At 34.2% G+C, this 21,225-nt stretch overlaps 1 protein-coding gene across 2 annotated transcripts in view; it reads right to left on the bottom strand.

Moving 5' to 3' along the window:
• Positions 1–4,949: 4,949 nt before the first annotated feature.
• Positions 4,950–21,225, bottom strand: part of LOC107847504 (abscisic-aldehyde oxidase) — a 38,510-nt gene continuing 22,234 nt past the window's right edge. Inside the window, exons 1-10 of one of the 2 annotated variants that reach the window (XM_047399814.1) lie at positions 12,372–12,432; positions 9,268–10,947; positions 8,666–8,919; positions 8,375–8,584; positions 8,023–8,241; positions 6,986–7,948; positions 6,582–6,677; positions 6,155–6,253; positions 5,815–6,004; positions 4,950–5,392 (exon numbers count right to left, since the gene is read on the bottom strand). In XM_047399814.1, coding sequence (XP_047255770.1) covers positions 5,166–5,392; positions 5,815–6,004; positions 6,155–6,253; positions 6,582–6,677; positions 6,986–7,948; positions 8,023–8,241; positions 8,375–8,584; positions 8,666–8,919; positions 9,268–10,726 — 3,717 coding nt within the window. In that variant the 5' untranslated portion in view covers positions 10,727–10,947; positions 12,372–12,432 and the 3' untranslated portion in view covers positions 4,950–5,165. Of the gene's footprint in view, positions 5,393–5,814; positions 6,005–6,154; positions 6,254–6,581; positions 6,678–6,985; positions 7,949–8,022; positions 8,242–8,374; positions 8,585–8,665; positions 8,920–9,267; positions 10,948–12,371; positions 12,433–21,225 lie in introns of those variants that run through there. The other variant, XM_016691787.2, reaches the window with a different exon arrangement.

A 21,225-nucleotide genomic window follows, 5' to 3' on the forward strand; every position in this document is an offset into this window, starting at 1 on the left:
ATTAATTGTAGCCTAATGGACTAAGAAAACAACACCAAAGTTGAAAATGATATTCAGAGCTATATTATGTGGACACTATGGAGAAGGAGGAACTGTATTAAACATGGAGGCCCCATACTATATACAGGGTTGGTGCTATAAGTTTAAGAGGGAATAAAGAAGATGATTAAGAGTTTGCACCCATGAATAAAACTGAATACATGGACATGGCTAGAAATGGTGGAAAGAATAAGAGTATATAAACCTAAGTTGCATTATCACGGGGTGGTGTGGGAGATATCAGGTCCCAGGTCAAATGCAACACAAATGAAGCTTATAGAGGAAATTCGGGAATGAATAAGCGATGACAAAGGAAATTTAGTGTATGCTAGAGCTAAAGGTTTGGGGGTCAGTACTAATATTGAAGAAGGATCATTAGCCATCAAAAACGCTTTGGAATACTTTTATGAGGAAAACCTAAAAGATTTCATCATAGAAACAAACTCTCTTAGCCTTAAGCAGATGATTCTTAAACGGTGAAAAATTTCCTGGAAGCTAGTAAAAACAATTGAAGACATTAGGGACAACATTCAAAAACTAAATGTAACAATCACACATACATATAGGGAAGGGAGTACCATTGTTGATTCTTTAGCAAATGGGATTATAGAATCCTAAGGCATGAAGGAATTTTACAATTTTCAATAATTACCAGTGCAGATAAGAGCGATTATCTTGTAAAAGTGAAGCAAGGTCAAAAAATGGAAATCATAAGAAGCAAAAGCAAATGGAGGAGAGATTATCTTATAAAAGTGAAGCAGATAGATAGAGTTTTTGCAAGTTCGACATTGGATTCAGTTAGAACAAGAACCAAAGGACAAGGAATCGCAACTTGGAGTTCTACCGACAACATTTTTGCTGGCAGCGTTGAGCTTGAGAGAAGTGTACTAGATACTCCTGCCTTAGTCCCGAATTTCTTTTCTTTTCTATATTATAGAACGTTGGTTTCGACATGTCCAGGAAATGTCATTTAATTTTTTGATAAGGATAATTTGGTCATTATACTGTATAAGTTGATATACGTGTAACATCTGCAAGCTTCTACGCACGCGTGGCAATGTGTTCGACTTCCGCTCTCTCTCAGTGGCTTTTCTATCTTCTCTTTTGTTAGTTTAACATTAGTTTAACAAAGGAGAAGATGGATGACTCTTTTGTTAGTTTAAAGGACACCCACTCTTTCTGACTTTTGTTTGTAGATATGATTTCTTGCCATTTCTTTTCTATATTATTTATTTTCTATTATTATAATTATATTTATATAGAAGAGGTGGTTTCGACCACCTCTTACGTAATTACCAAAATACCTTTCTACTCCTATTTAATTATATATCATATCTCAATATATAATAATTTCATTGTTTCATTATAATGATTTAAATATTTAATATATTTTATTAATTTATATTAATTAACTATAACTACATACTGAAAGTAAATTTTTTTATTTATTTAATTGACTATCATGTTCAAAACTAATTTGTTACCACAAATCACAATAATTAATAACTTACAATATTTAAAAGACATATAGAAATTTTATTGACTCTCATTATTTTAGCAATGTCACATAAGTTGAGAAAAGAAAAAGTACTGTAAATCATAATAATTAACAACTTGATATATAAAAATTTTAGTTGACTCTCAAAATTGTATTGGAACTACATAAATTGGGACACAAGGAGTAAATATATTATTTGATAATTATGTAAAAATTATTATAAATCAAAATAATTAATAAGTTAAAATACATTTTTAAAAATAAATAAAAGTTCTATTCAACTCTCAAAATTTTATCGGTGCAGCATAAATCATGACAAAATAAAAAATTATCTTAATTAATTGCAACTAAATATTTAAAGTAAATCAATTTTATTATTTTAATTGACTTTAATATAGAAAATTAATCTTTTTATTTATTTATTTATTTATTTTAGTAAAATTTAAATTAAAATTTTTTTTCTTCTTTTATAGAAATACTAATATTTAAACTTATCTTTAAATTTTTAAAGTACAAAATTAATAAATTTAATTTAATAAAATAAATTTCTAATGAATATTTTCTTAGAATTTGTGTTGGTCAATATGTATCAAGTTAAGAAGAAATAAACAAAAATATATAGTAATATTTTATTATTGTGAAAGATAAATATAATGCACTATCCAATAATGTTTAATAATATCATACTTTGCACATGCAAATATAGCATCCCATATTTAATTAATATACTATTCCGGTGAATTATCGATGATTACTATAGGATATGATAAAATTATATTAATTTTTATAGTAATAACATAATCAATCGCTCTTAATTAATTATTATGAGTCATCTAGGTATTAAGAAAATAAATAATATTTAATGAAAAATAAAATAGACATTAAATGAGAAATTAACTCTTAATGTTTTAAATTAAATTTTCTTCTTTCGAACGATGATTTTACTATATCACTCCTTATTATAAGTCATTTATGTATTAGAAAAATAAGAATAACAAAATGATATGTCAACATAAAATATTTGATTGACTATCAAAATTATATTAGTGCCACATAAATTGGGACGGGACAGAAGAAGATATAAAACAACACATATTATTTGAAAATGAAATAAAAAGTACTGTAAATAAAAATAATTAACAAAAAAAAATTGACTGATTTCTGCTTCAGCTACTTCAATCGTGATTTTAATGTACAATGTTGTTTAAAGAGGGTAAAATGGCATAATGAGATTTAAGGAGGATAAAATGTATGTAGTAAAGTATGAGATGAATAAAGCATAAATAAATTTTATTACTATATTTTAAAGAAATTAAAGAAAAGAAGTACAGAGATTATTTGCAAAAGATTTTTACAAACTAATTTAAATATGAATAAAGTAAATTTGGGTACAAAAAACGTGTTTCTATTACAAATTTCCAACCAAATACTTCGCATTTTCTTAACATTAGCAAATTTTCTATCAAATATGTGTAGACATCTTTCTCAATTTTTTACAGCTCTTCAATATTAATTAACATTTCTCTGTTTTAAAAATAAAATAAAGAAAAGAAAATCTCAACTCTTCCTTCTTTATTAAAAAACAACACTCTTTTCCTGTGTTAAAAATAATAATTAAACAAAACAATAGCAAATCTAAGCTGTGTATTCTCTTTATCGAGTAAGTTTATATGATTCTTAATCTTTGCGATATTGAAAATCAATAATCTGTTGGATATTTGATTTAAGCTATTTCATTAGATTTACGCCTATTCTTTCTTTATATTTCTGATCGCAAAATTCAACAAGAAGGTAAAAAAAATGTTTCAATTGTGATCCCCTCAGCTCAATCATACTAATGAAAATATTCTACTGCTCAAACTTTCTACTCTAAGATAAATCCTAAAACTTAAAAATTGCAATCCACATGTTCTACTGTTGGTCCCGTGCTGACACGGGCCTCGCACTTCTAGTATTAATAGAAAAATAGGAAAATTTTCAACTTCCTATTTGTTGGACCGGGTCAATTATTTGGTCCGGCCTGTTTGCTTTGCTGATGTTGAACTTGGCCATTTGGGCTATTTATTTGAATAAAATGGTCTGACCATCAAAAATTTATTTTTAAAACATAATAATAAAATGGAAGGTAGTAAGAAACATAGATAACAAAATTTAAATACTTGTTTATTCACAATTATTTTGATAACTAATTTAGTCTAAAAGATAGCATGATAACACTTCTCATCATACATTTCCTTTTTCAAAAGAAGAAGAATATTGCTGCTTAAGAATTATTTGAACAAGTAACCTTTTAAAAAGCTCCATAAGTTGATTAAATGCCATGTGAAATTAAATTGTGTATTGACATATGTAGGAATGACGAAATTTCGTAAAATCAAGCATAAAGAATGGCAATATAAACAACAAAGTAAACAAGAAATATACAGATAAGAGATGAGAATTTTTCATCTCTTTCAAGTGTTTCTCAAATGTTTCAAGCATATATTAGCTCCTATACCTATTTTATGTTGTTCATAGAGGCATACAAAATATTGTTATGATAACATAACATTAACAATTATGGGGGAAGTTAAAAAATATTGTGATGGGGCAGTGGAGGATTAACTATACGTTACGGAGAAGAATGATGTTCTTAGGAGTTATGAACATTCACATAATAATATAATATTTTATAGGGAAAAGGGCCAAATTTACCATCTACATTTGAAAAATAGGTTAAATATATTCTTCATCATATTTTGAGATCAAATTTATCCTTGTACCCTTCCTTTTAATAAAAATCAATGTTAAATGCCTTATTTTTTAAAAATAAAACACACCCTAATTTAATCCACTTGATTTAACCCCACCCACAGGAAAAACACATACCTCCCTTGGTTATGTTGCCCCGGTGGTTAAAATTCCGGTATACAATGTGATACAATCAATAGGCAATATGATACAAGAACTCCATTTTTTTCTTTTACAACAATGTTTAAAAACTCGATATAAAATGTTATACATTCTGTATACGAACGTTATACAAAATTATAAGAGGTCTTTATGCACTCATATACACTATTATGCAATATAACACAACATTAAGAAACCAACTTCTTCTTCCTTAAATCCAAGCATCAGATCCATCCATAAACTATACTATATCACCCTAAATTTACATTTAGGCCCTCCAATACGTACCAAATCTTTTGGAACAATCAAAACTGAAACAGAATTTACGAAAATCCAATTTTCAAACTTTGAAACTTCAAGCTTCAACAATTGCCGTCTATGGAGTTTCCGCTTCCTATTCACATTCTCGTCCTTAAATCAAAAGCAACACTATCCAACAAATCTCTCTCTCTCTATATATGTTACTTTCTTCATTTGACTTAACAAAATGTAGCAATAAAGTGATCTCATATCAATAATATAGAAGAATTAAATCACCTTATTATTAGACAAACGATATTATATAAAACATAATATCTCTTTAGTCATGTAAGACCAATACACAAGTACTTTTTTCAAAGTGGTATTATGTAGTAGACAGGATTACGACTCTTAAAAAATGTCACCGGGTGCATGACACGGATATGACAACATTTTGCCGAGTCCGAGCAACACAGCGCAACATGCTGATGAACCTTTAATTAGTAGATTTCTGAGCCAGCAAAGTTTCTAAGAACTTCTCTACATAATCCAGGCCACACTGTGTCTTCACAAGGGGTAATATGGCGGGGACATCTAGATAGAATTCTGAAGCAGACCCGTCGAGCTTGTCCCAAAGTTTGAGCTGTTCACGTGCTGCTTTAACGGCTGCTCTTGTTGCACAATGGACTGAAGCTGCCAGAAGCAGTGGCGGTTCACCAGATGCTGCAAAAGAGTAATTATATTAAGATTCAATGGTATGTATGATCACAGAAGTGGCTTCAGGATTTGAAGTTTATATGTTCTAAAAGTGAGGTCAAGTTAGTATACAGCAGTTACTTTCACTGTTAACTATTAATAGATATTTGTTGGATTTCTCAATACATATTCAAGGTCTGGACAAAAGTTACTGCATTCCGGTAAATTCATAGATTGTACCGTGTTGATCCAAAGTGAGAATGAATGATTCAGATCATTACTGTTCTAAGAATCACTTGAAACAGGTTTGCAATATTTTTCATTAAACCAAGTGAAGAATGTGTTAAAAGAACTTTTCATGATGCTCACGGTTATCGACGAATAAGCAAAGAACTTGGAAAACTTGTATGACAGAAAGGAAGCGAAAGGAAATGAAGAAAGAATTATACTTTTGGATGAGAGAACACGTTTTTCATGATGTCCACTGTTTAAGACTTGAACATTGAAATTCTTAGGTATGGTGTCAATAGTCGGGATCTTGTACGTCCAAGTGCTATTTGAGACCATTAACTCATCTTCATTTGTTAGATATTCTTCATTCATGAAAAAACCGATTCCATGTACGAACGCCCCTTCAATCTGCACGGAAAAGAAAACAAAAGCAATTGCGACTATTTAGAACAAACATGTGATCAAGAATTAGATAGTTCTGAAGTTTTAATAACCAACTCAAATGCATGATGCACTTCACTAATAACAAAATCTAAAATGTAATACAAAGGGAAGAACCTGTCCCAAATCAACAGCAGGATTCAAGCTCTGCCCACAGTCGTAAATAATATCCGACTGCAAAATGGTAGTCTCTCCGGTCAGAATATCTATCTCCACCTGCAAAAAGAGTATTACTTTTACCTAGCTATATGAAGTTGCTGCAGAAGTACAAATGGAAAATCTATAATCATTGAATATGATTCCCTTTCAAGACTCCAACTCTCATGCTTAAGAGTGTGGTTTTTTGCGTCCTGTCCAATGCATAATATATGAGCATTCTCAATGAGAGGGCTCGATCGAATCAATAATATATTCTGATATAGTGATTTAATTCGAGCTCTTTGAATTGGAATAAAGGATCGCAGAATCACCAAGAATTGGTCAGGGAATGTTACAAAGACATGGATGATGAAACAAGAAAAGCCAGCAGGAGAGACAAGTTTACCTCACTGACAGCAGCCCCGAAGTTCAAATAACTCATGGAACTGTGTTCTGGGACATAATAAGAATTTGCTGCTAAGCTTACTGATAGCATTTGTGCCTGCAAAAAAAGGGTGGGTGGGTGGGAGAGATCTGCAAAATCAAATACTTAACACAGGAGAAAGATTGACTAATTGATGTAAATGAACAAATGGTTCCCCAGCTACAGGCATACGATTAGTCACTTATCGACCCAAGCTTTTAAGTGAATCACCTTGTTATGATCTTCAATTTGGTTCAAGATTAAATGTTACATTCAATACCTTCTTTTAAGTGAATCACTAAAATTTTATAGTGATTGACCCCGTGACTTGCAGAGTTGAAACATTGGAAAAATGGAGGAGGTAGTCATTTAGTGAGAAGACAAACCTGGCCAATCAGCGTTGGCCAATCAACAGAGCCATTTTGTTCTTGCAACTGTTTCTTCAGAGGGGTCAGTCTTTCAACCAAGACATTACAGGAAAGTTTAACAGCTGCACAGCTTGATTCCGATGTAGTGCTTCCAGATGTAAGCCCGCCTTGCACTACGCTTAAGGTGTCTGCTTGTATGACTCGTACTTTCTTCAGAAGGTCATCAGCCCAACTACTCTCGATTAAACTGAGAGCATAGGCAGCCATCTGTCTAACCTTGGTCCATAGCCCTTGGCCAATTTCAATCCCTCCGACCTCTACAACAATCGATCCATCTTGCAGAATACTGACTTTTCCTGGGGTTGCTCGTTGCATAGCATTGAATACAATTGGCACTCGAGAAATACCCCTTTTCTTCCATGTGTTTTTCTGGTTAAACTGTTCTAACATCTTGCTTCTTTGGAAAAAACTCGATGACACTGCCAACTTATCCATGATACTAGGCAATGTATATTCTCCTGCTGCTACAATGTTACCATAAAATAAGTTAATGCTTTCAAATGTATGAACGTTTTCATTTCTGACCGAGTCCACTTCCATCGACAGTAAACTTGCTACGTGCTCTATTATAGCTTCGGCAATAAAAGATCCTTGCACGTCCCCAGGGCCCCGCATAGTCGTTTTGCTGGTGAGATTCGTCTTGCAAAGTTTTACATCAAAAGATAAGGCACCCCAATCATATTTTTTTAGAGAATTAATCAGACCTAATGGCAAGATGGGGCTCATATCTTCTGTGATCCCAGCATTGATCAATATATCAAGATTTAATGCTGTGATCTTTCCACTCGACTTGAATCCTACACTGTACGTTACTTTCATCGGGTGTCGTCCTCCATTGATTATCATGTCAGTGTTCCGGTTGACATATATCCTGACAGGGCGTCTTAACTTGTATGCTGCAAGTGCACAGGCTGTGGAAACCTAAAATCATACATAAACTTGAACATTAGAGTCAGAGAATAGTTATTGTTACTTTTTCTTTTTCAAATACTCACAGGCATTGCTCTGACCGACTTGCCCCCAAAGGCACCTCCAACCCTTCTTGTGATTACACGGATATTGTGTTCAGGAAGACCGAGACAAGTGGCAATCACGTGATGCGCCTTCTCAGGGTTCTGGCTTGAAGTATAAACAACCATGCAGTTGTCTTCATCTGGAATTGCAAGGGTGGTCTGTGTCTCCATATAGAAATGGTACTCGGACCCGAGTCTTAACTGGAAATTATTATTAGAAAAAGCCAATAAGTAATATATTAACATCTATGGTTATATATGCTAGATCACCATCCAGAAATCAAATTTAAGGAAACCATTGAAATGTTCAGAACAATAGAGGAATCGGAAGTACCTCAGCAGAGAGAATCTTGTGATCAGCTTCAGCCATTCCTTTTGAGAAATCACCGACCTGTGCTGGATATAGATAAAATGGGATTTGGAAAAAGCTAGATTTCTCAACAGCTTTCTCAACGGTTAAAATGGGAGAATCTATATTTTCAGTGTCATATTCAACGAGGGCCGTCATTGCAGCCACATCAGCAGACTTCTGACTGTCAGCAACCTGTAGTGTTTAAACAAAAGTAGTACTTAAAAATTTCAAAATTTCTTTTGGATTTAAGTGTATGAGAAATTAATAGCTCACCACAACTGCAATTCTTTCTCCAGCACATCGGGCGAGCTCGTCTGCAAATAAGGGCTCAGATTCAGAAATAGTAATAGCTCCTACATTTGCCCCTCCACTTGGGATATCTTTGAAAGTAATAATGCTGATGACTCCATCTATATTAGAATCGAGCTTGATTCCCTTTACACCTGCTAATGGTTTTGTACTATAGATAAATGCTCCATGCAGGCAGTTTGGTGGTGAAGGAATGTCATCTACAAAAACAGCTTCACCTGCAAAATAGTATATAAACATAATATGCAAGATCCTATTTTGCGTGGTTAACTGAATTAACTAAAAACTTATTGATTATAATACTCCTAAGTGTACGCTGTACACATCCTCTTATATGCTGTGTTGCTCGGAATCTCCGAAAGTGTTGTCGAACCCACATCAGATACCTCCAAACAATCCCTATTTTTAGAGAATCTAAAACGTGCTTGTCGACATTTTTGAAAAGTCCGAGCAACATAGCTTAAATGTTAGAACGCTAGCAGCATCAAAGCCAGAAAAAATTATTATGAAACGTTAGGCTTAACATGCACTAGATGAAATAAAATATTTAAAAGGCGAGAACTAACCAGAAGCTTGCATGGCAGCTCCAACTTTCTTCATCGGTTCACCTACTGGATAGTACTCGCTGCTTGAGTCCAGAACCTGCTTGGCGGAAGACAGTAGTGTCTGTTTTCCTCCCTGACTAATGCAACCATCATTACTACTCCCCGAAATGTCCTCAGCCGAGATGTCATCAATTCCGTCAAGTAAACCACCAGGAATAGAAGAATGAACATTAGTTAAGGGATAAAGAAACTCAAAGACATAAGTTACGGCCAAGCTTGATCTGTACTCAGGGTGTAGAGTGCCATCTTCCGGTACCACTGCTAGTTTGACTAATTTAAGTGCTTCATACAAAACATGCACATTTAATATCTTCCTGGTAAGATATTCCTCTACCTTTTTAGCCCTTGTTGCATGTTTTGTTCCATAAGCACCGAATGCCAACAGGATATCGTTTATCAGGATGCCATTCTGGCTGAGAGAAACATCAGCCAGGAAAGCAGCATTTACATATGCCAATGCATTCACCTGAGGCCGTGGAGCAGCTCGATAGGTATCAAACAAAAATCTAGAATGAGTTTGGAGAGAACTTTGATCTTTCTTAAATGGGATCAGAACACTTAGAAGCACAGTCCTTGAGTCTAGCGGTGGTCTCGATAATAACTCCTCCCATGTGAGCTTTTCAATTCCATGATTGGTCATCAAGCTAACAGTAGCATAAAGACCGAGAAATAATGTAGCGATATCCGAAGGAAAACCATTCTTCTGTGCCATAACCAAATTTCCTCCCACACTAGCAGAGTTTCTAACAAATGGCGAAGCAATCTTCTCCATGTGGTAAGCCAGTTTTTCAGACACCAACTTCCCATATGAACCGAAATTGATTTTACTTTCCTCTTTCAAAAATGAAATGAATTTAGAGATAGTCACAGTTGCTCCGACTTCAATGCCCGTCTGATCTCCGGTGATGATTGAGAGTTCAGGAACATGCCTCAGATCAATGTAATAATCATATCGCTGAGTTTCCTTATAATAACCTGAGCCAGTATTACCAACGACAAGTTTAAAGCTTGCACCATTTTCCGTCACTTTGGAGTACAACAAGCTACGTAGCTCCTCAATGGAAACAGGACTGTACCAAGGGTACCTTAACGAATCCAAATTTGTGGCGGATTCACTTTTCAAGAACTCGGGATATGTACAAACATTCTTGGTTGGATCATAGGGAGGTAATTTACTTACTTTTGTTTCCTTGGAATCGTCCTTTTTCCAAAAAGAATTGAACCCCAAATCCTCTATATCAACATCAGCAGCAAAACTCTTGCAGGCATCAGCAATGGGCCGGTATCCAGTGCACCGACAAAGGTTCCCTGCTATGGACTTTTCAGCTTCAGATGGAGTAATCTTAGAGAATCCTGGTGGAGGATCGGGCTTGTTTCCTTTATCCGCATTGACAAGAGCTGAGAAAAATGACATACACATGCCAGGAGTGCAAAAGCCACATTGAGAAGCATGGAAATTGGCAAACCTTTCATGAATAGCGTGGAAACCGTCTCTAGAGTTCCCAAGGCCTTCACTTGTAGTAATTGAACAACCATTTAAACTGCAAAGAAGTGTAAGGCACGAACTCACGCTAAAATCTTCAACCTTTTTAAGCTTCGGATCATATGTTGAGACCAGAACAACACAAGCCCCACAACCACCTGTAACCATTCAAATAAGTTATGTTCCTTCTGAACCCAAAATTGAGCATTTGTTACCCAAATACTTCATCAGAATAAAGACTTATGAAGTAATACTTCATATAGTTCAATGCCAGCAAACACGAAATACGATATCTCATTTAAGATGTATTCTACATTGAAAAACTACAAAAGCTAGACATTTTACTTCTTTGTACCACTAAAGTAATTCTACACTCTCGGAGGCTGGCGAAGTTAGCCGAGTATCAAATCGATTGCATATGGTGAAACCTTAAACTCTATGTATCAATTACATATGGTGAAACCTTAAACTCTATGTTTGCTATTGGAAAGATATTCGTCAGTCCTTATAAAGGTGGCTCATGAAGGCAAGGTGAACCACTAGTCCATTCCCCATCTAATGTGGATTCTAACCCTCTCTAACCCCCGCTCCACGCCCAGGGACAACTGGAGCAGAGACTGGAAGCCCAAATAGTGATGGAGCTGGCTCGGATATTGTGTAAACATATGACACTTGGGGCTTAACTCCATAAAGTTGGCTCATGAAGGAAGGATTACCTAAGTCCTTATAAGCAATCCACTATTCTTACTATTCCCATCCAATGTGGATTCTAACTCACTCTAACACCCCCTCCATGCCCAGGCCCAACTGGCGAGCAGACCGGAAGCCTAAATAGTGATGGACCGGGCTCTAATATCATGTAAAAATATGACACTTGAGAGTAGCTCAACCCAATTAAGCTGGCTCACGAAAGGAGGATTACAAGTCCTTATAACTAAACCACCAATCCATTCCCAACCAATGTAAGCCTCTAGCCCACTCTAACACCTCCATTCACGGGCACCCAACTGGAGGGTGGATTTGGAGTCCAAATAAGATGGACCTTCTCTAACACCACGTAAAGATATGTCACTTGGGTCTAACAAACACCAAAGGAAAGATTGTCCAAGTTATTATAAGCAAACCACCAATCTAATTCCCAACCAACTATATGATCTTAACTCTTAAATTACAGACTAGTTGAAAAGAAAGGGCATATCATTTGGAGAAATTACATAAAAGGAAAGAGATAAGCATCCAATATCCCGAACTATGGCCAAAGTTGCTACGACACACTCCAACTTCACAGGCTCTTGTTACCCCCTCACCTCAATTTTAAGGTATTTTTGTCACCTTTTTGTGTTAACGTGACACTTTATTACATAAAATAGGATCCACATCAAAGGTACTACGTCAGCTAAAAAAATTGATAAAACATGTCATGTCAGCTAAAAAGAATGATAAAAATATACTAAAATTTAATTTAGAATAATAGAATCCCGTGAAATTAGAGTGTGTGGTAATAAATTTGATCACAGTTCATCAATACTAGATGCTTCACTCAAAAGAAAAACAAAAAAGGAAAAGGAATTAAGTAGTTCACTTTGATACTAAGGGCATCTCCAACCCATCTCTATTTTACCCTCTATACTCTCTATATTTGGAGGGGGAAACTAGTGGGTGTAACTTCAACCACCCTCCAAATTCGCTTCTAAATTCTATAAATAGAGGGGATTAACTATTCATTGCCTCTGTTTTACTTTTTGATTATAACGTTAATATTTATATTATATACTCTTTCCGTCCCATTTTATGTGTCGCCATTTGATCGGACACGGAGTTTAAAAAAAAAGAGAAGACTTGGTAAAGTTTACCAAATTAACCTTTATAAAAAATGTGTCAATATCTTTTTTTTAATTAAGTGCGACCAATAAGGATAAAAAGGTAATTGTATATTTAAAAAGTTGCTTAATAAGGAAAGACGATACTTATTTTGGGACGGACTAAAAAGAAAATGATGACACATAATTTGGGATGGAGGGAGTAACATTTATAATTTAACATACTATAACTTATATTTGATAATTATTTAAGTTCCTAATATTCATAATTATTTTTTAATTATTAAAGTTCCTAATATTCATAATTATTTTTTAATTATTATGAATGTATTTACATTATAATGAATCTCTATAAACAATATAGAGAAGATCTATTTGATATTTATCGGTATTGAAGTATTTATTTTTAAGGAGAAATTGAGAGTAATTTCTCCTATAAATAAAGCGGTTTTATTCATTGTAAATCATCCTCAGAAAAAAAAGAATCCTCAAGAGAAATAATAATCACTCTTTCTCTCTTCTTTATTCTTCTTTTTTGTTTTACATTTCATAACACGTTATCTGTATGAGTCTATAATTTATCGAATAAAATTTGATTTTGTTTCTTACAAAGTCAAACATCACTGATATTTGCACCCTCGGGATACCGTCATAAGATAAGTATTAACTATTATTAGGGAAAAGACATCATTTCCACCCCATACTATATAAGAAAAGTCTAAGCCACACCTAAATTATATAAGTGACCTATTACACACCTTAACTATATAAAAGTGATATTATTACCTTCCCACGACCCCCATTCTAAGGCGTGTGTGTTACACTTATTTTAGGCGCGTCCAGCCTATTAAATAACAAAAGTAAACAGCTAAAAACATTAAGGAAAAAGGCATCGTTTTCACCCCAAACTATAGTCGAAAAGTCGAATCCATACCTAAACTATATAAGTGACCTATAACACACTTTAACTATAAAAAAATGATACTTTTTACTGACGTGGTGCTGACGCGGTAGCGCGTGTAAAACACTACACTACATGCAAGTGGTTGTAGCCTGACAGGGTGTAAATAGTTTCACTTTTTTATAGTTTAGGTGTGTAATAGGTCACTAGTATAGTTTAGGTGTGGCTTCGACTTTTCGAATATAGTTTGGGGTGGAAATGATGCCTTTTCCCTAGTATAATACTATGTGTTTTAAAGTTTGAATATGTGTGCACACGTGCTATTCTTAGTGATTTAATTGCTGCTTATTTAAGTTGCCTTTAGTTTGACATGGATGATAATTTTCATGGTGCTTTTATAGACATATTAACTGTTGCGAAGCCAATCACTATTTATAATAGTGTGTCAATTTCTTTATATAATTGGTGGCTCCTTTTAATATATAGATCCTTGGATATTAAGATAAACTTTTTATGTATAACATTATATGTATAACGAGTTTTATATCTCGTTGGATTCATTGGATATGAGAGAACCTAATTGGTTCGGGATAATCTATCTCTTAAATTTGTTCATGAAGAACAATATTATTAAAATGTATGATGATGGATTTAAGTCTCAGCCCCTTAACACATCGGGTTAGAGTCCCAATGATCAAGATGTTGAGATATTGAATTCAAGTCTCATTGATTTATGCTTAAGACATCTTTATATGGATAAGATATTGAGTTTGAATCTCAATACACCATATTGATGATATTATGATGGATAAGAAAAAATAATGGGTGTTTGGTGAAAAGTCATGAAACATATCACATTGATATGCTCCATTCCATAAAGTGAATGTAGTGGCAATATATGATAGGTCTGAAAGATAACAATTCGCTCTATTCGTGAAGTAAATGTGGCAGCAATATATGATATACTTTGAAAGATATGCATGCCTCAATGTGCTCTTGAAGTAGCAATATCATGAAATAGGTTATAAGCTATCAAAATTTGATAGACTTAAGGCACGATTATATTCCATTCTTTGGGAATGAGAATTTTGATTGTTTTAAGTAATATCCATTCTCTAAGGTGAATGTGATAATATTTAGTAAAACTTATTAATACAAACGTGCACTTGATTATGATGGTACCATTACTCACCTTCGAATGAGGCAGAATAACTGAGAAAAGTTATTGTGAAATCTACTTTTGAAGTAGTAAATTCAAAAATTTATTCATATGATAGTAAATCTGAAATTTACTAAAGTAAAAACGCACATGTCATGGTAACTTGGAGTTTACTAGTATAAAAGTTCATAAATTGACATGAACGGTTGCTATATTCCGAAAAAGTGCATATTGAGTATTAGATGTATGTTGAAGAAATAGAAGATTCTTCAAGAATTGTTTATGTCGCTCGTTCTCATGACAAGTTGGTTGGACCAACTAATATTGAAATTTGATCCCTTAAAATCTGAAAAGTATTAAAGGTGAAAAAGAGCTCGTTCACCTATCATGTGATATGTTTTGAAAAGATGCATCAATAAGATGATCACATGTACATTTATTGTCAACATTTAACATTGAGAAAAGACATCTTTTCCCCCCTGAACTTGTTCTCATACCTTACTTTAGCACTTAAACTTAACTTCCATTTATTTACCCCCTTAACATCTTTAAAGTGTATTATTTTCACCCCTCAAACTGACGTGAAATTAAAAAAAAAACATATGGGGTTATTCTTTAAAAAAAAACTATTTATATATATATATATATATATATATATATATATATCCATCTCCTTTAACCCCCACTCCCATCCCAACCCCACCATAATTTTCCTCTCTAAACCCGCCACCACCAGCCCCCTCCTTCTTCAACCACCAATTTCACCACTACCTGCCCCACACCCTCCCTCCAAACCCCCAATTTCTTCTCCTTCAATACCAAATCCTTCACCCCCCCTTCAATTTCTTCTTAAAACCCTTTGACTTAAGATCATTAGAAAAGAAAGAAATTGAATTTCCAAAATTAAAAGTTATCTTTATGAATTTAAAATTTGAAATAAAATTGAAATCGAAGAAAAGTTATTAGCGGCGGTGTTAATGGTGGTGGTGGTGTTAATTTTGTGCATATATTTTTTTGTGGGTTTGTTTTAATTGTTTTCCGATGATTTTTGTCGGAATATGTCGGAATGAAGAATTTTGAATTAGAATATGGTGATGCTATTGCATTGTTATTTCTTGAATTGATGGTTTGATGAAGGAATAATTGGTACTTTCTTTTTTATTAAAGGACAACAACAATGGCTATAGGTAATATGCTTTAAGTTTGAAGAAGATACAAAATGGAGGAGAGGGAAGAGGTGGGGTAGTTTGAAGAAGATACAAAATGGAGGAGAGAGAAGAGGTGGGGTAGTTTGAAGAAGATAGAAAGGAGGGGGGTTGCATTTACAGGGTAGGGGGCAGGGTGGGCGGGATGGATGAGGGTTGTGAAGAAGAAAGAAAATGGGGGTGAGGGTGCCTTTTTTTTATTATATATATATATATATATATATATATATATAAAATAGTAAATATATTTTTTTTATTTTTTTTAAAAAATATATAAAAATAATGTGTAGGGATTATTTTTTTTTTAGAAAAATCGAACTTCTTACGTGGTAATGACGTGGCGTTGATGTGTTGGCAAGTGTAACACACTCTCCGTTGTGAGAATGGTATTCAGTTTTGAGGAGTGAAAATAATACACTTTAAAGATGTTAAGGGGGTAAATAAACAGAAGTTAAGTTTAAGTGCTAAAGTAAGTTATGCGAACAAGTTCAGGGAAGAAATGATTTCTTTTCTCTTTAACATTCATAAAGTTTCTTGCTCAATATAAATTGGGTTAAGAATATAATTTTCAAATTGTGTAATTAAGATAATTCATCTTGATCATGATGGTTTGACATTGAATGTCTTCTATAAAAAGTTGGACCATTGCTAATGAGAACAAAACTTCATGTGTTGGTTTGAAATACGATATATTACATATAGAAGTACTTTTATGTATCAAACTAATAAATTATGATTAACTCCCCTCAAAGTTGAATCTGAATCAGGAACCACACATTGTCCATCTAATAGTTGATGTGCAGTATACGATTAATGAATATACCATGATGCACAAAGAGGTATTCCTCAAAGAAGATGGAGGATATATGTTAGTTTTCCTAACATAAGGCGAAGATTATAAGCAGCTATGAAATATGTTAGGAATTATCATCAGATCCTCATTCAAAAGAAAACTCAAGTCAAATGTTGAAAGCATCTCATATTTAAGCTATAAGTGCTCCTATTTGCGTCCCTAGAGGTAAAGCATGGTAGACTAATTGGTTCTAAATGAAATGATCCTTGAAAAGGATAAGGAACAAATAATCGTAATAAGAAGGCAATGTGCTCTTAAAGAGCCTAAGACATAACACTTCACTAAACCTTATGAGAGGTTCAAGAACCTGAAAATAATAAAGTGATGAGATCTCAAAATGTTATGTTACACTGTGAACCAATACAAAATAATATATCATCAATATCTTTGATACAATGTTAGCGTAATATTATAAAAGATTACGTGGATCTGATTTCTAGGTTTATTTAAGTATACTGAGGTAAAAATATTTATCAAGTGACATGAAATGATGCATCTTGGTAAGCATAACACTTATTTGATTTGCAGTATAGACACTTGAAGATGTCACACATATTGATATTGTCACTTGAAAATTCATATGAAAATCCCTAAAGGATTCAAAATGCCTGACGCATAGGGAAACTTATTTATTATCCTTATAAGGGATAAATTGATAGTCTGAATATTGTTGAAATTCTTGGAGATTTTTCAAAAGAAATAGATTATTTGCTGAAATGAGAAATATGAAGTACCATATCTTAGTACAATTCGTGCAAATACTATAAAACATAATCTAGCCTTTTCTGTTAATTTGTTAGCAAGGTATAGTTCTGCTCCTACCAGGAGACATCAAAATGGGATCAAACACATGATCTTATTTTATTCTAAAGATTGTAGTCTCAATCTTGTTGATTATGTTGATGTTGGGTATTTATTTAACCCGCATAAATCTCGATCTCAAACATGCAATGCGTTCACATGTGGGGATATTGCCATATCTTGAAGATATACAAAGTAGTCTATCTAGTCACTTCATCGAATCATGTTGAGATAATTGCTATTCATGAAGCGAGCTGAGAATGTGTGTGGTTGAGGTCCATGATACATCTCATGTGAGAAAAATGCGGTTTGAAATGTGACAAAGCAACAATGATTTTATATGAAGACAATGCAGCATGGATAGCACAGCTTAAGGGAGGATGCATAAAAAGAGATAGAACGAAACACATTTTGCCAAAGATTTTCTATACACATGAGCTACAAAGGAATGATGATATTAACGTGCAACATATTCGTTCAAGTGGCAATGTGGTTGATTTATTCACCAAGTCTCTTCCTACTGCAACTTTCAATAAGATGGTACGCAAGATCGGGATGCAAAGGTTCATTGATGTTCTCGTCAGGGGGAGCAAATATGTATTGTACTCTTTTTCCCTTTAAAGGTTTTTTCCCACTGGATTTTCCTTGTAAGGTTTTTTAATAAAGCAGCTTATTTGTGTATTGTTAGAGATGTGTACTCTTTTTTCTTCACTAGATTTTTTTTCCTACTGAATTTTTTCTAGTAAGGTTTTAACTAGACACATTATCTATCTAGACATTCAAGGGGAGTGTTATGAATGTATTTACCTTATAGTGAATGTCTATTAAAATATAGATAAAATCTACTATAATACCCCAAAAATTCAAACCAATGCTAGAGTCGTGTTCCAAACTCACGCGTAGTATATTATGGTTCTTTGGTAGTTTTATGGGTTAGTTGGATGTGTATTAAGGCCCCAAATAACTCCCAGCTATTAGACGAATCAAATTAATCCTTATCGATACAATTTTTTATAAGAATGTTACTTTAGTCAACTTCAAACGAGCATATCTTTTTCTCTACTTAGAATTTTCCAGCTCAAGATACACCAAACTGTAGGAAATTGAATTAGATTTCCAACGATACTAATTTTGCCTAAATTTGATACTCGAGTGAGAAGTTATGGTACTTTTAGCGCAAAATAGTAGCCTAATGCGATAAGCATTGCTCGCGCTGATATACTATTTTGTGTTCTTCCTTTTCCAGTGTGTCACCGCGGTCAGCACTGCATTGCGCCAAGGAGCATTTTCACAGTTGTGAATTTCCAGTACCGCGATTGCCACCACCTCGCGCCAAGATTCCAGTTTGAAATCGTCCTTTTTTCCAGTGGTGCAACGCGATAGCACCACGTGTTTCCAATCGTCCTTATATTTCTACAAGCTTTAAACTATTCACATGCTTATCTTGAACTATGAATATCAAGTGTTTGATGAAATGCCTACAAGAATGAAATTTTGATAAAAGCTTTCATATTGTGTTCTCCAAGTCTAGTATTGTTTTACCATTATTGCTATTGAGTCCTGGGGGTTATGAATACCTAAAAATATAGTTGTTTTACTTAGTCTTGGTATCTTCAGAATAGTTTTAAAACTTGTTATGAGCACTATATGATCAGTTCAGTCAAACATCATAACCAGTTAACCTTAGAACAATTCAGTACTCTGAGTTATTTTAGTTGAAAGTAGGATTTAGCACCGAGCGAGTGCAGGGATGGAGGCTTTCCCGTCAGCTAGGTAGAGCTATTAGTAGCAGTCCCTGTACTCCAGAACTACGTAGCCTGTGTAGGATATGCGGAGTCACCCATTAGATTAGGCTTGACTACCTCACAGAGGTCACCCATCAGTTTAGGCTTAACACCCTTAGTCCTTCGGGACAGTATATTTATGGATCCTCACAGCCAGTGTTAGTACCCGTGGTACGGTACTGACACCCTTCCAACTGGGTCACAGGTTGGACTCCGAATGTGTTTATTGGGACATTTCAGTTAGATGATATCCCCCACGGTCTCAGTCCAGTGATCAGTTCAGTAATTCAGTTTCAGTTACTTGACCATTGCATACAGCTATCAGTAATTCAGTTATCAGATTTTGGTATTTTAGTTTACAGATTATATTTAGAACATGTTTAATGCATTGTCATGCATCCTTAGTAGTTATAGATTTCACGCATTCTCAGTATTTATAGATTCTATGCATTCTATTCAGTACTTTATGTTATTTAGTCAGTATTCTTGCACACGAAACCATGCATATCAACCTACCTTATTTAGCATACCAATACATTCAAAGTACTGATCGCATACTCTTTTCTTGCGTTATGATGTATCATATCATAGGTTCGGATTCTCAGTTCCTGGATCGTGCCTAGACCTTCCAAATTATAAGCATAGCAGTGGTGAGTCCTCATAATTTGAGAACAAACTATATTTATTTCCATGTTTTCAGTTCAGTAGTTAATTGGAGTTAGTTGGGGCATGTCCCATCAACTCTTATTCAGTCAGTTTAGAGACTTTCAAACATTTTAGACAGTTATTTAGTTTTTAGTTTTCAGTGTCATTATCAGATGTTTTCATCAGTATTACTAATTTTATCTTACAAACTTTATCATATTTATGACTTAAAACCTTATGGCATTCTACAATTAATTTTGCATATGTTATTTTGTTATTAGTTTTATTCAATGCTCACAGCAGGTACCAACTCATAGGTTAGCTTGTGGTCCGTCGGTACTGTAAGCACCGTGTGATGCCCAGGGTGTACTCTCGGGGTATTACAAACTTGGTATTAGATCGTAAGGTTTTAAAGTATCCTAAGAAGTCTGAAAGCCGTGTCAAGTATAGTCTTGTGCATGGGTGTGAAGCACGCCACACTCATAAGCAAGAGACTATAAGGCATTTTAGGAAAATTTTCGTTCTTTTAGTGTTCATGTATGCGACTGAGCATGATGTTCATGTTAAAATCTTTGTCTAATCTACTTGTCCTTTCATTTATATAACATGCCTCCCAGAAAGACAAACAAAACAAGAAACGTAAACTATCAATCACCTTCGCCCGTTAAGGAAAATCTCCTGAATAAGCATGTTTCTCGTGCAGAGTTCAGAGCTGCATTCACTACTCTAGCCCATTCTGTGGTAGCTCAAAATGTTCGACCAATCGCTGTTCTGGCCAACCCAGTGGCTAATACTGCCGCAGCTAGGATTCGGGACTTTACTCGAATGAATCCTCCTTTGTTTTTTGGATCCAAGTATAAAGAGAATCTGCAGGAATTCATAGACATGGTGCAAAAGGTAATAGATATTATGGGGGTGACTTCTAGTGAGAGTACTGAACTAGCTTCTTACCAGTTACAGGATGTATCCCATACATGGTTTAAGCAGTAAAAGGTAGATAGAGGTGCAGATGCAGAGCCTGTAGAGTGGGAAGAATTTGCTATAAATTTCTTAGATAGATTTTTTCTGTTAGAGATGAGGGAGGACAAAGTGTTAGAGTTCATCAACTTGAGGCAGGGCAACATGAGATTGAAGGAGTATTTCCTCAAGTTTACTCAGTTAGCTAGGTATGCTCCTCATGTGATGGCTGATAGTAGATCTAGGATGAGCAAGTTTGTATCTGGAGTATCTGACAATGTGGTCATGGCGCATAGGATTGCAATGTTAAT

Source organism: Capsicum annuum, chromosome 11, assembly GCF_002878395.1.
Source record: "Capsicum annuum cultivar UCD-10X-F1 chromosome 11, UCD10Xv1.1, whole genome shotgun sequence".
In the NCBI taxonomy this organism is placed as follows: domain Eukaryota; kingdom Viridiplantae; phylum Streptophyta; class Magnoliopsida; order Solanales; family Solanaceae; genus Capsicum; species Capsicum annuum.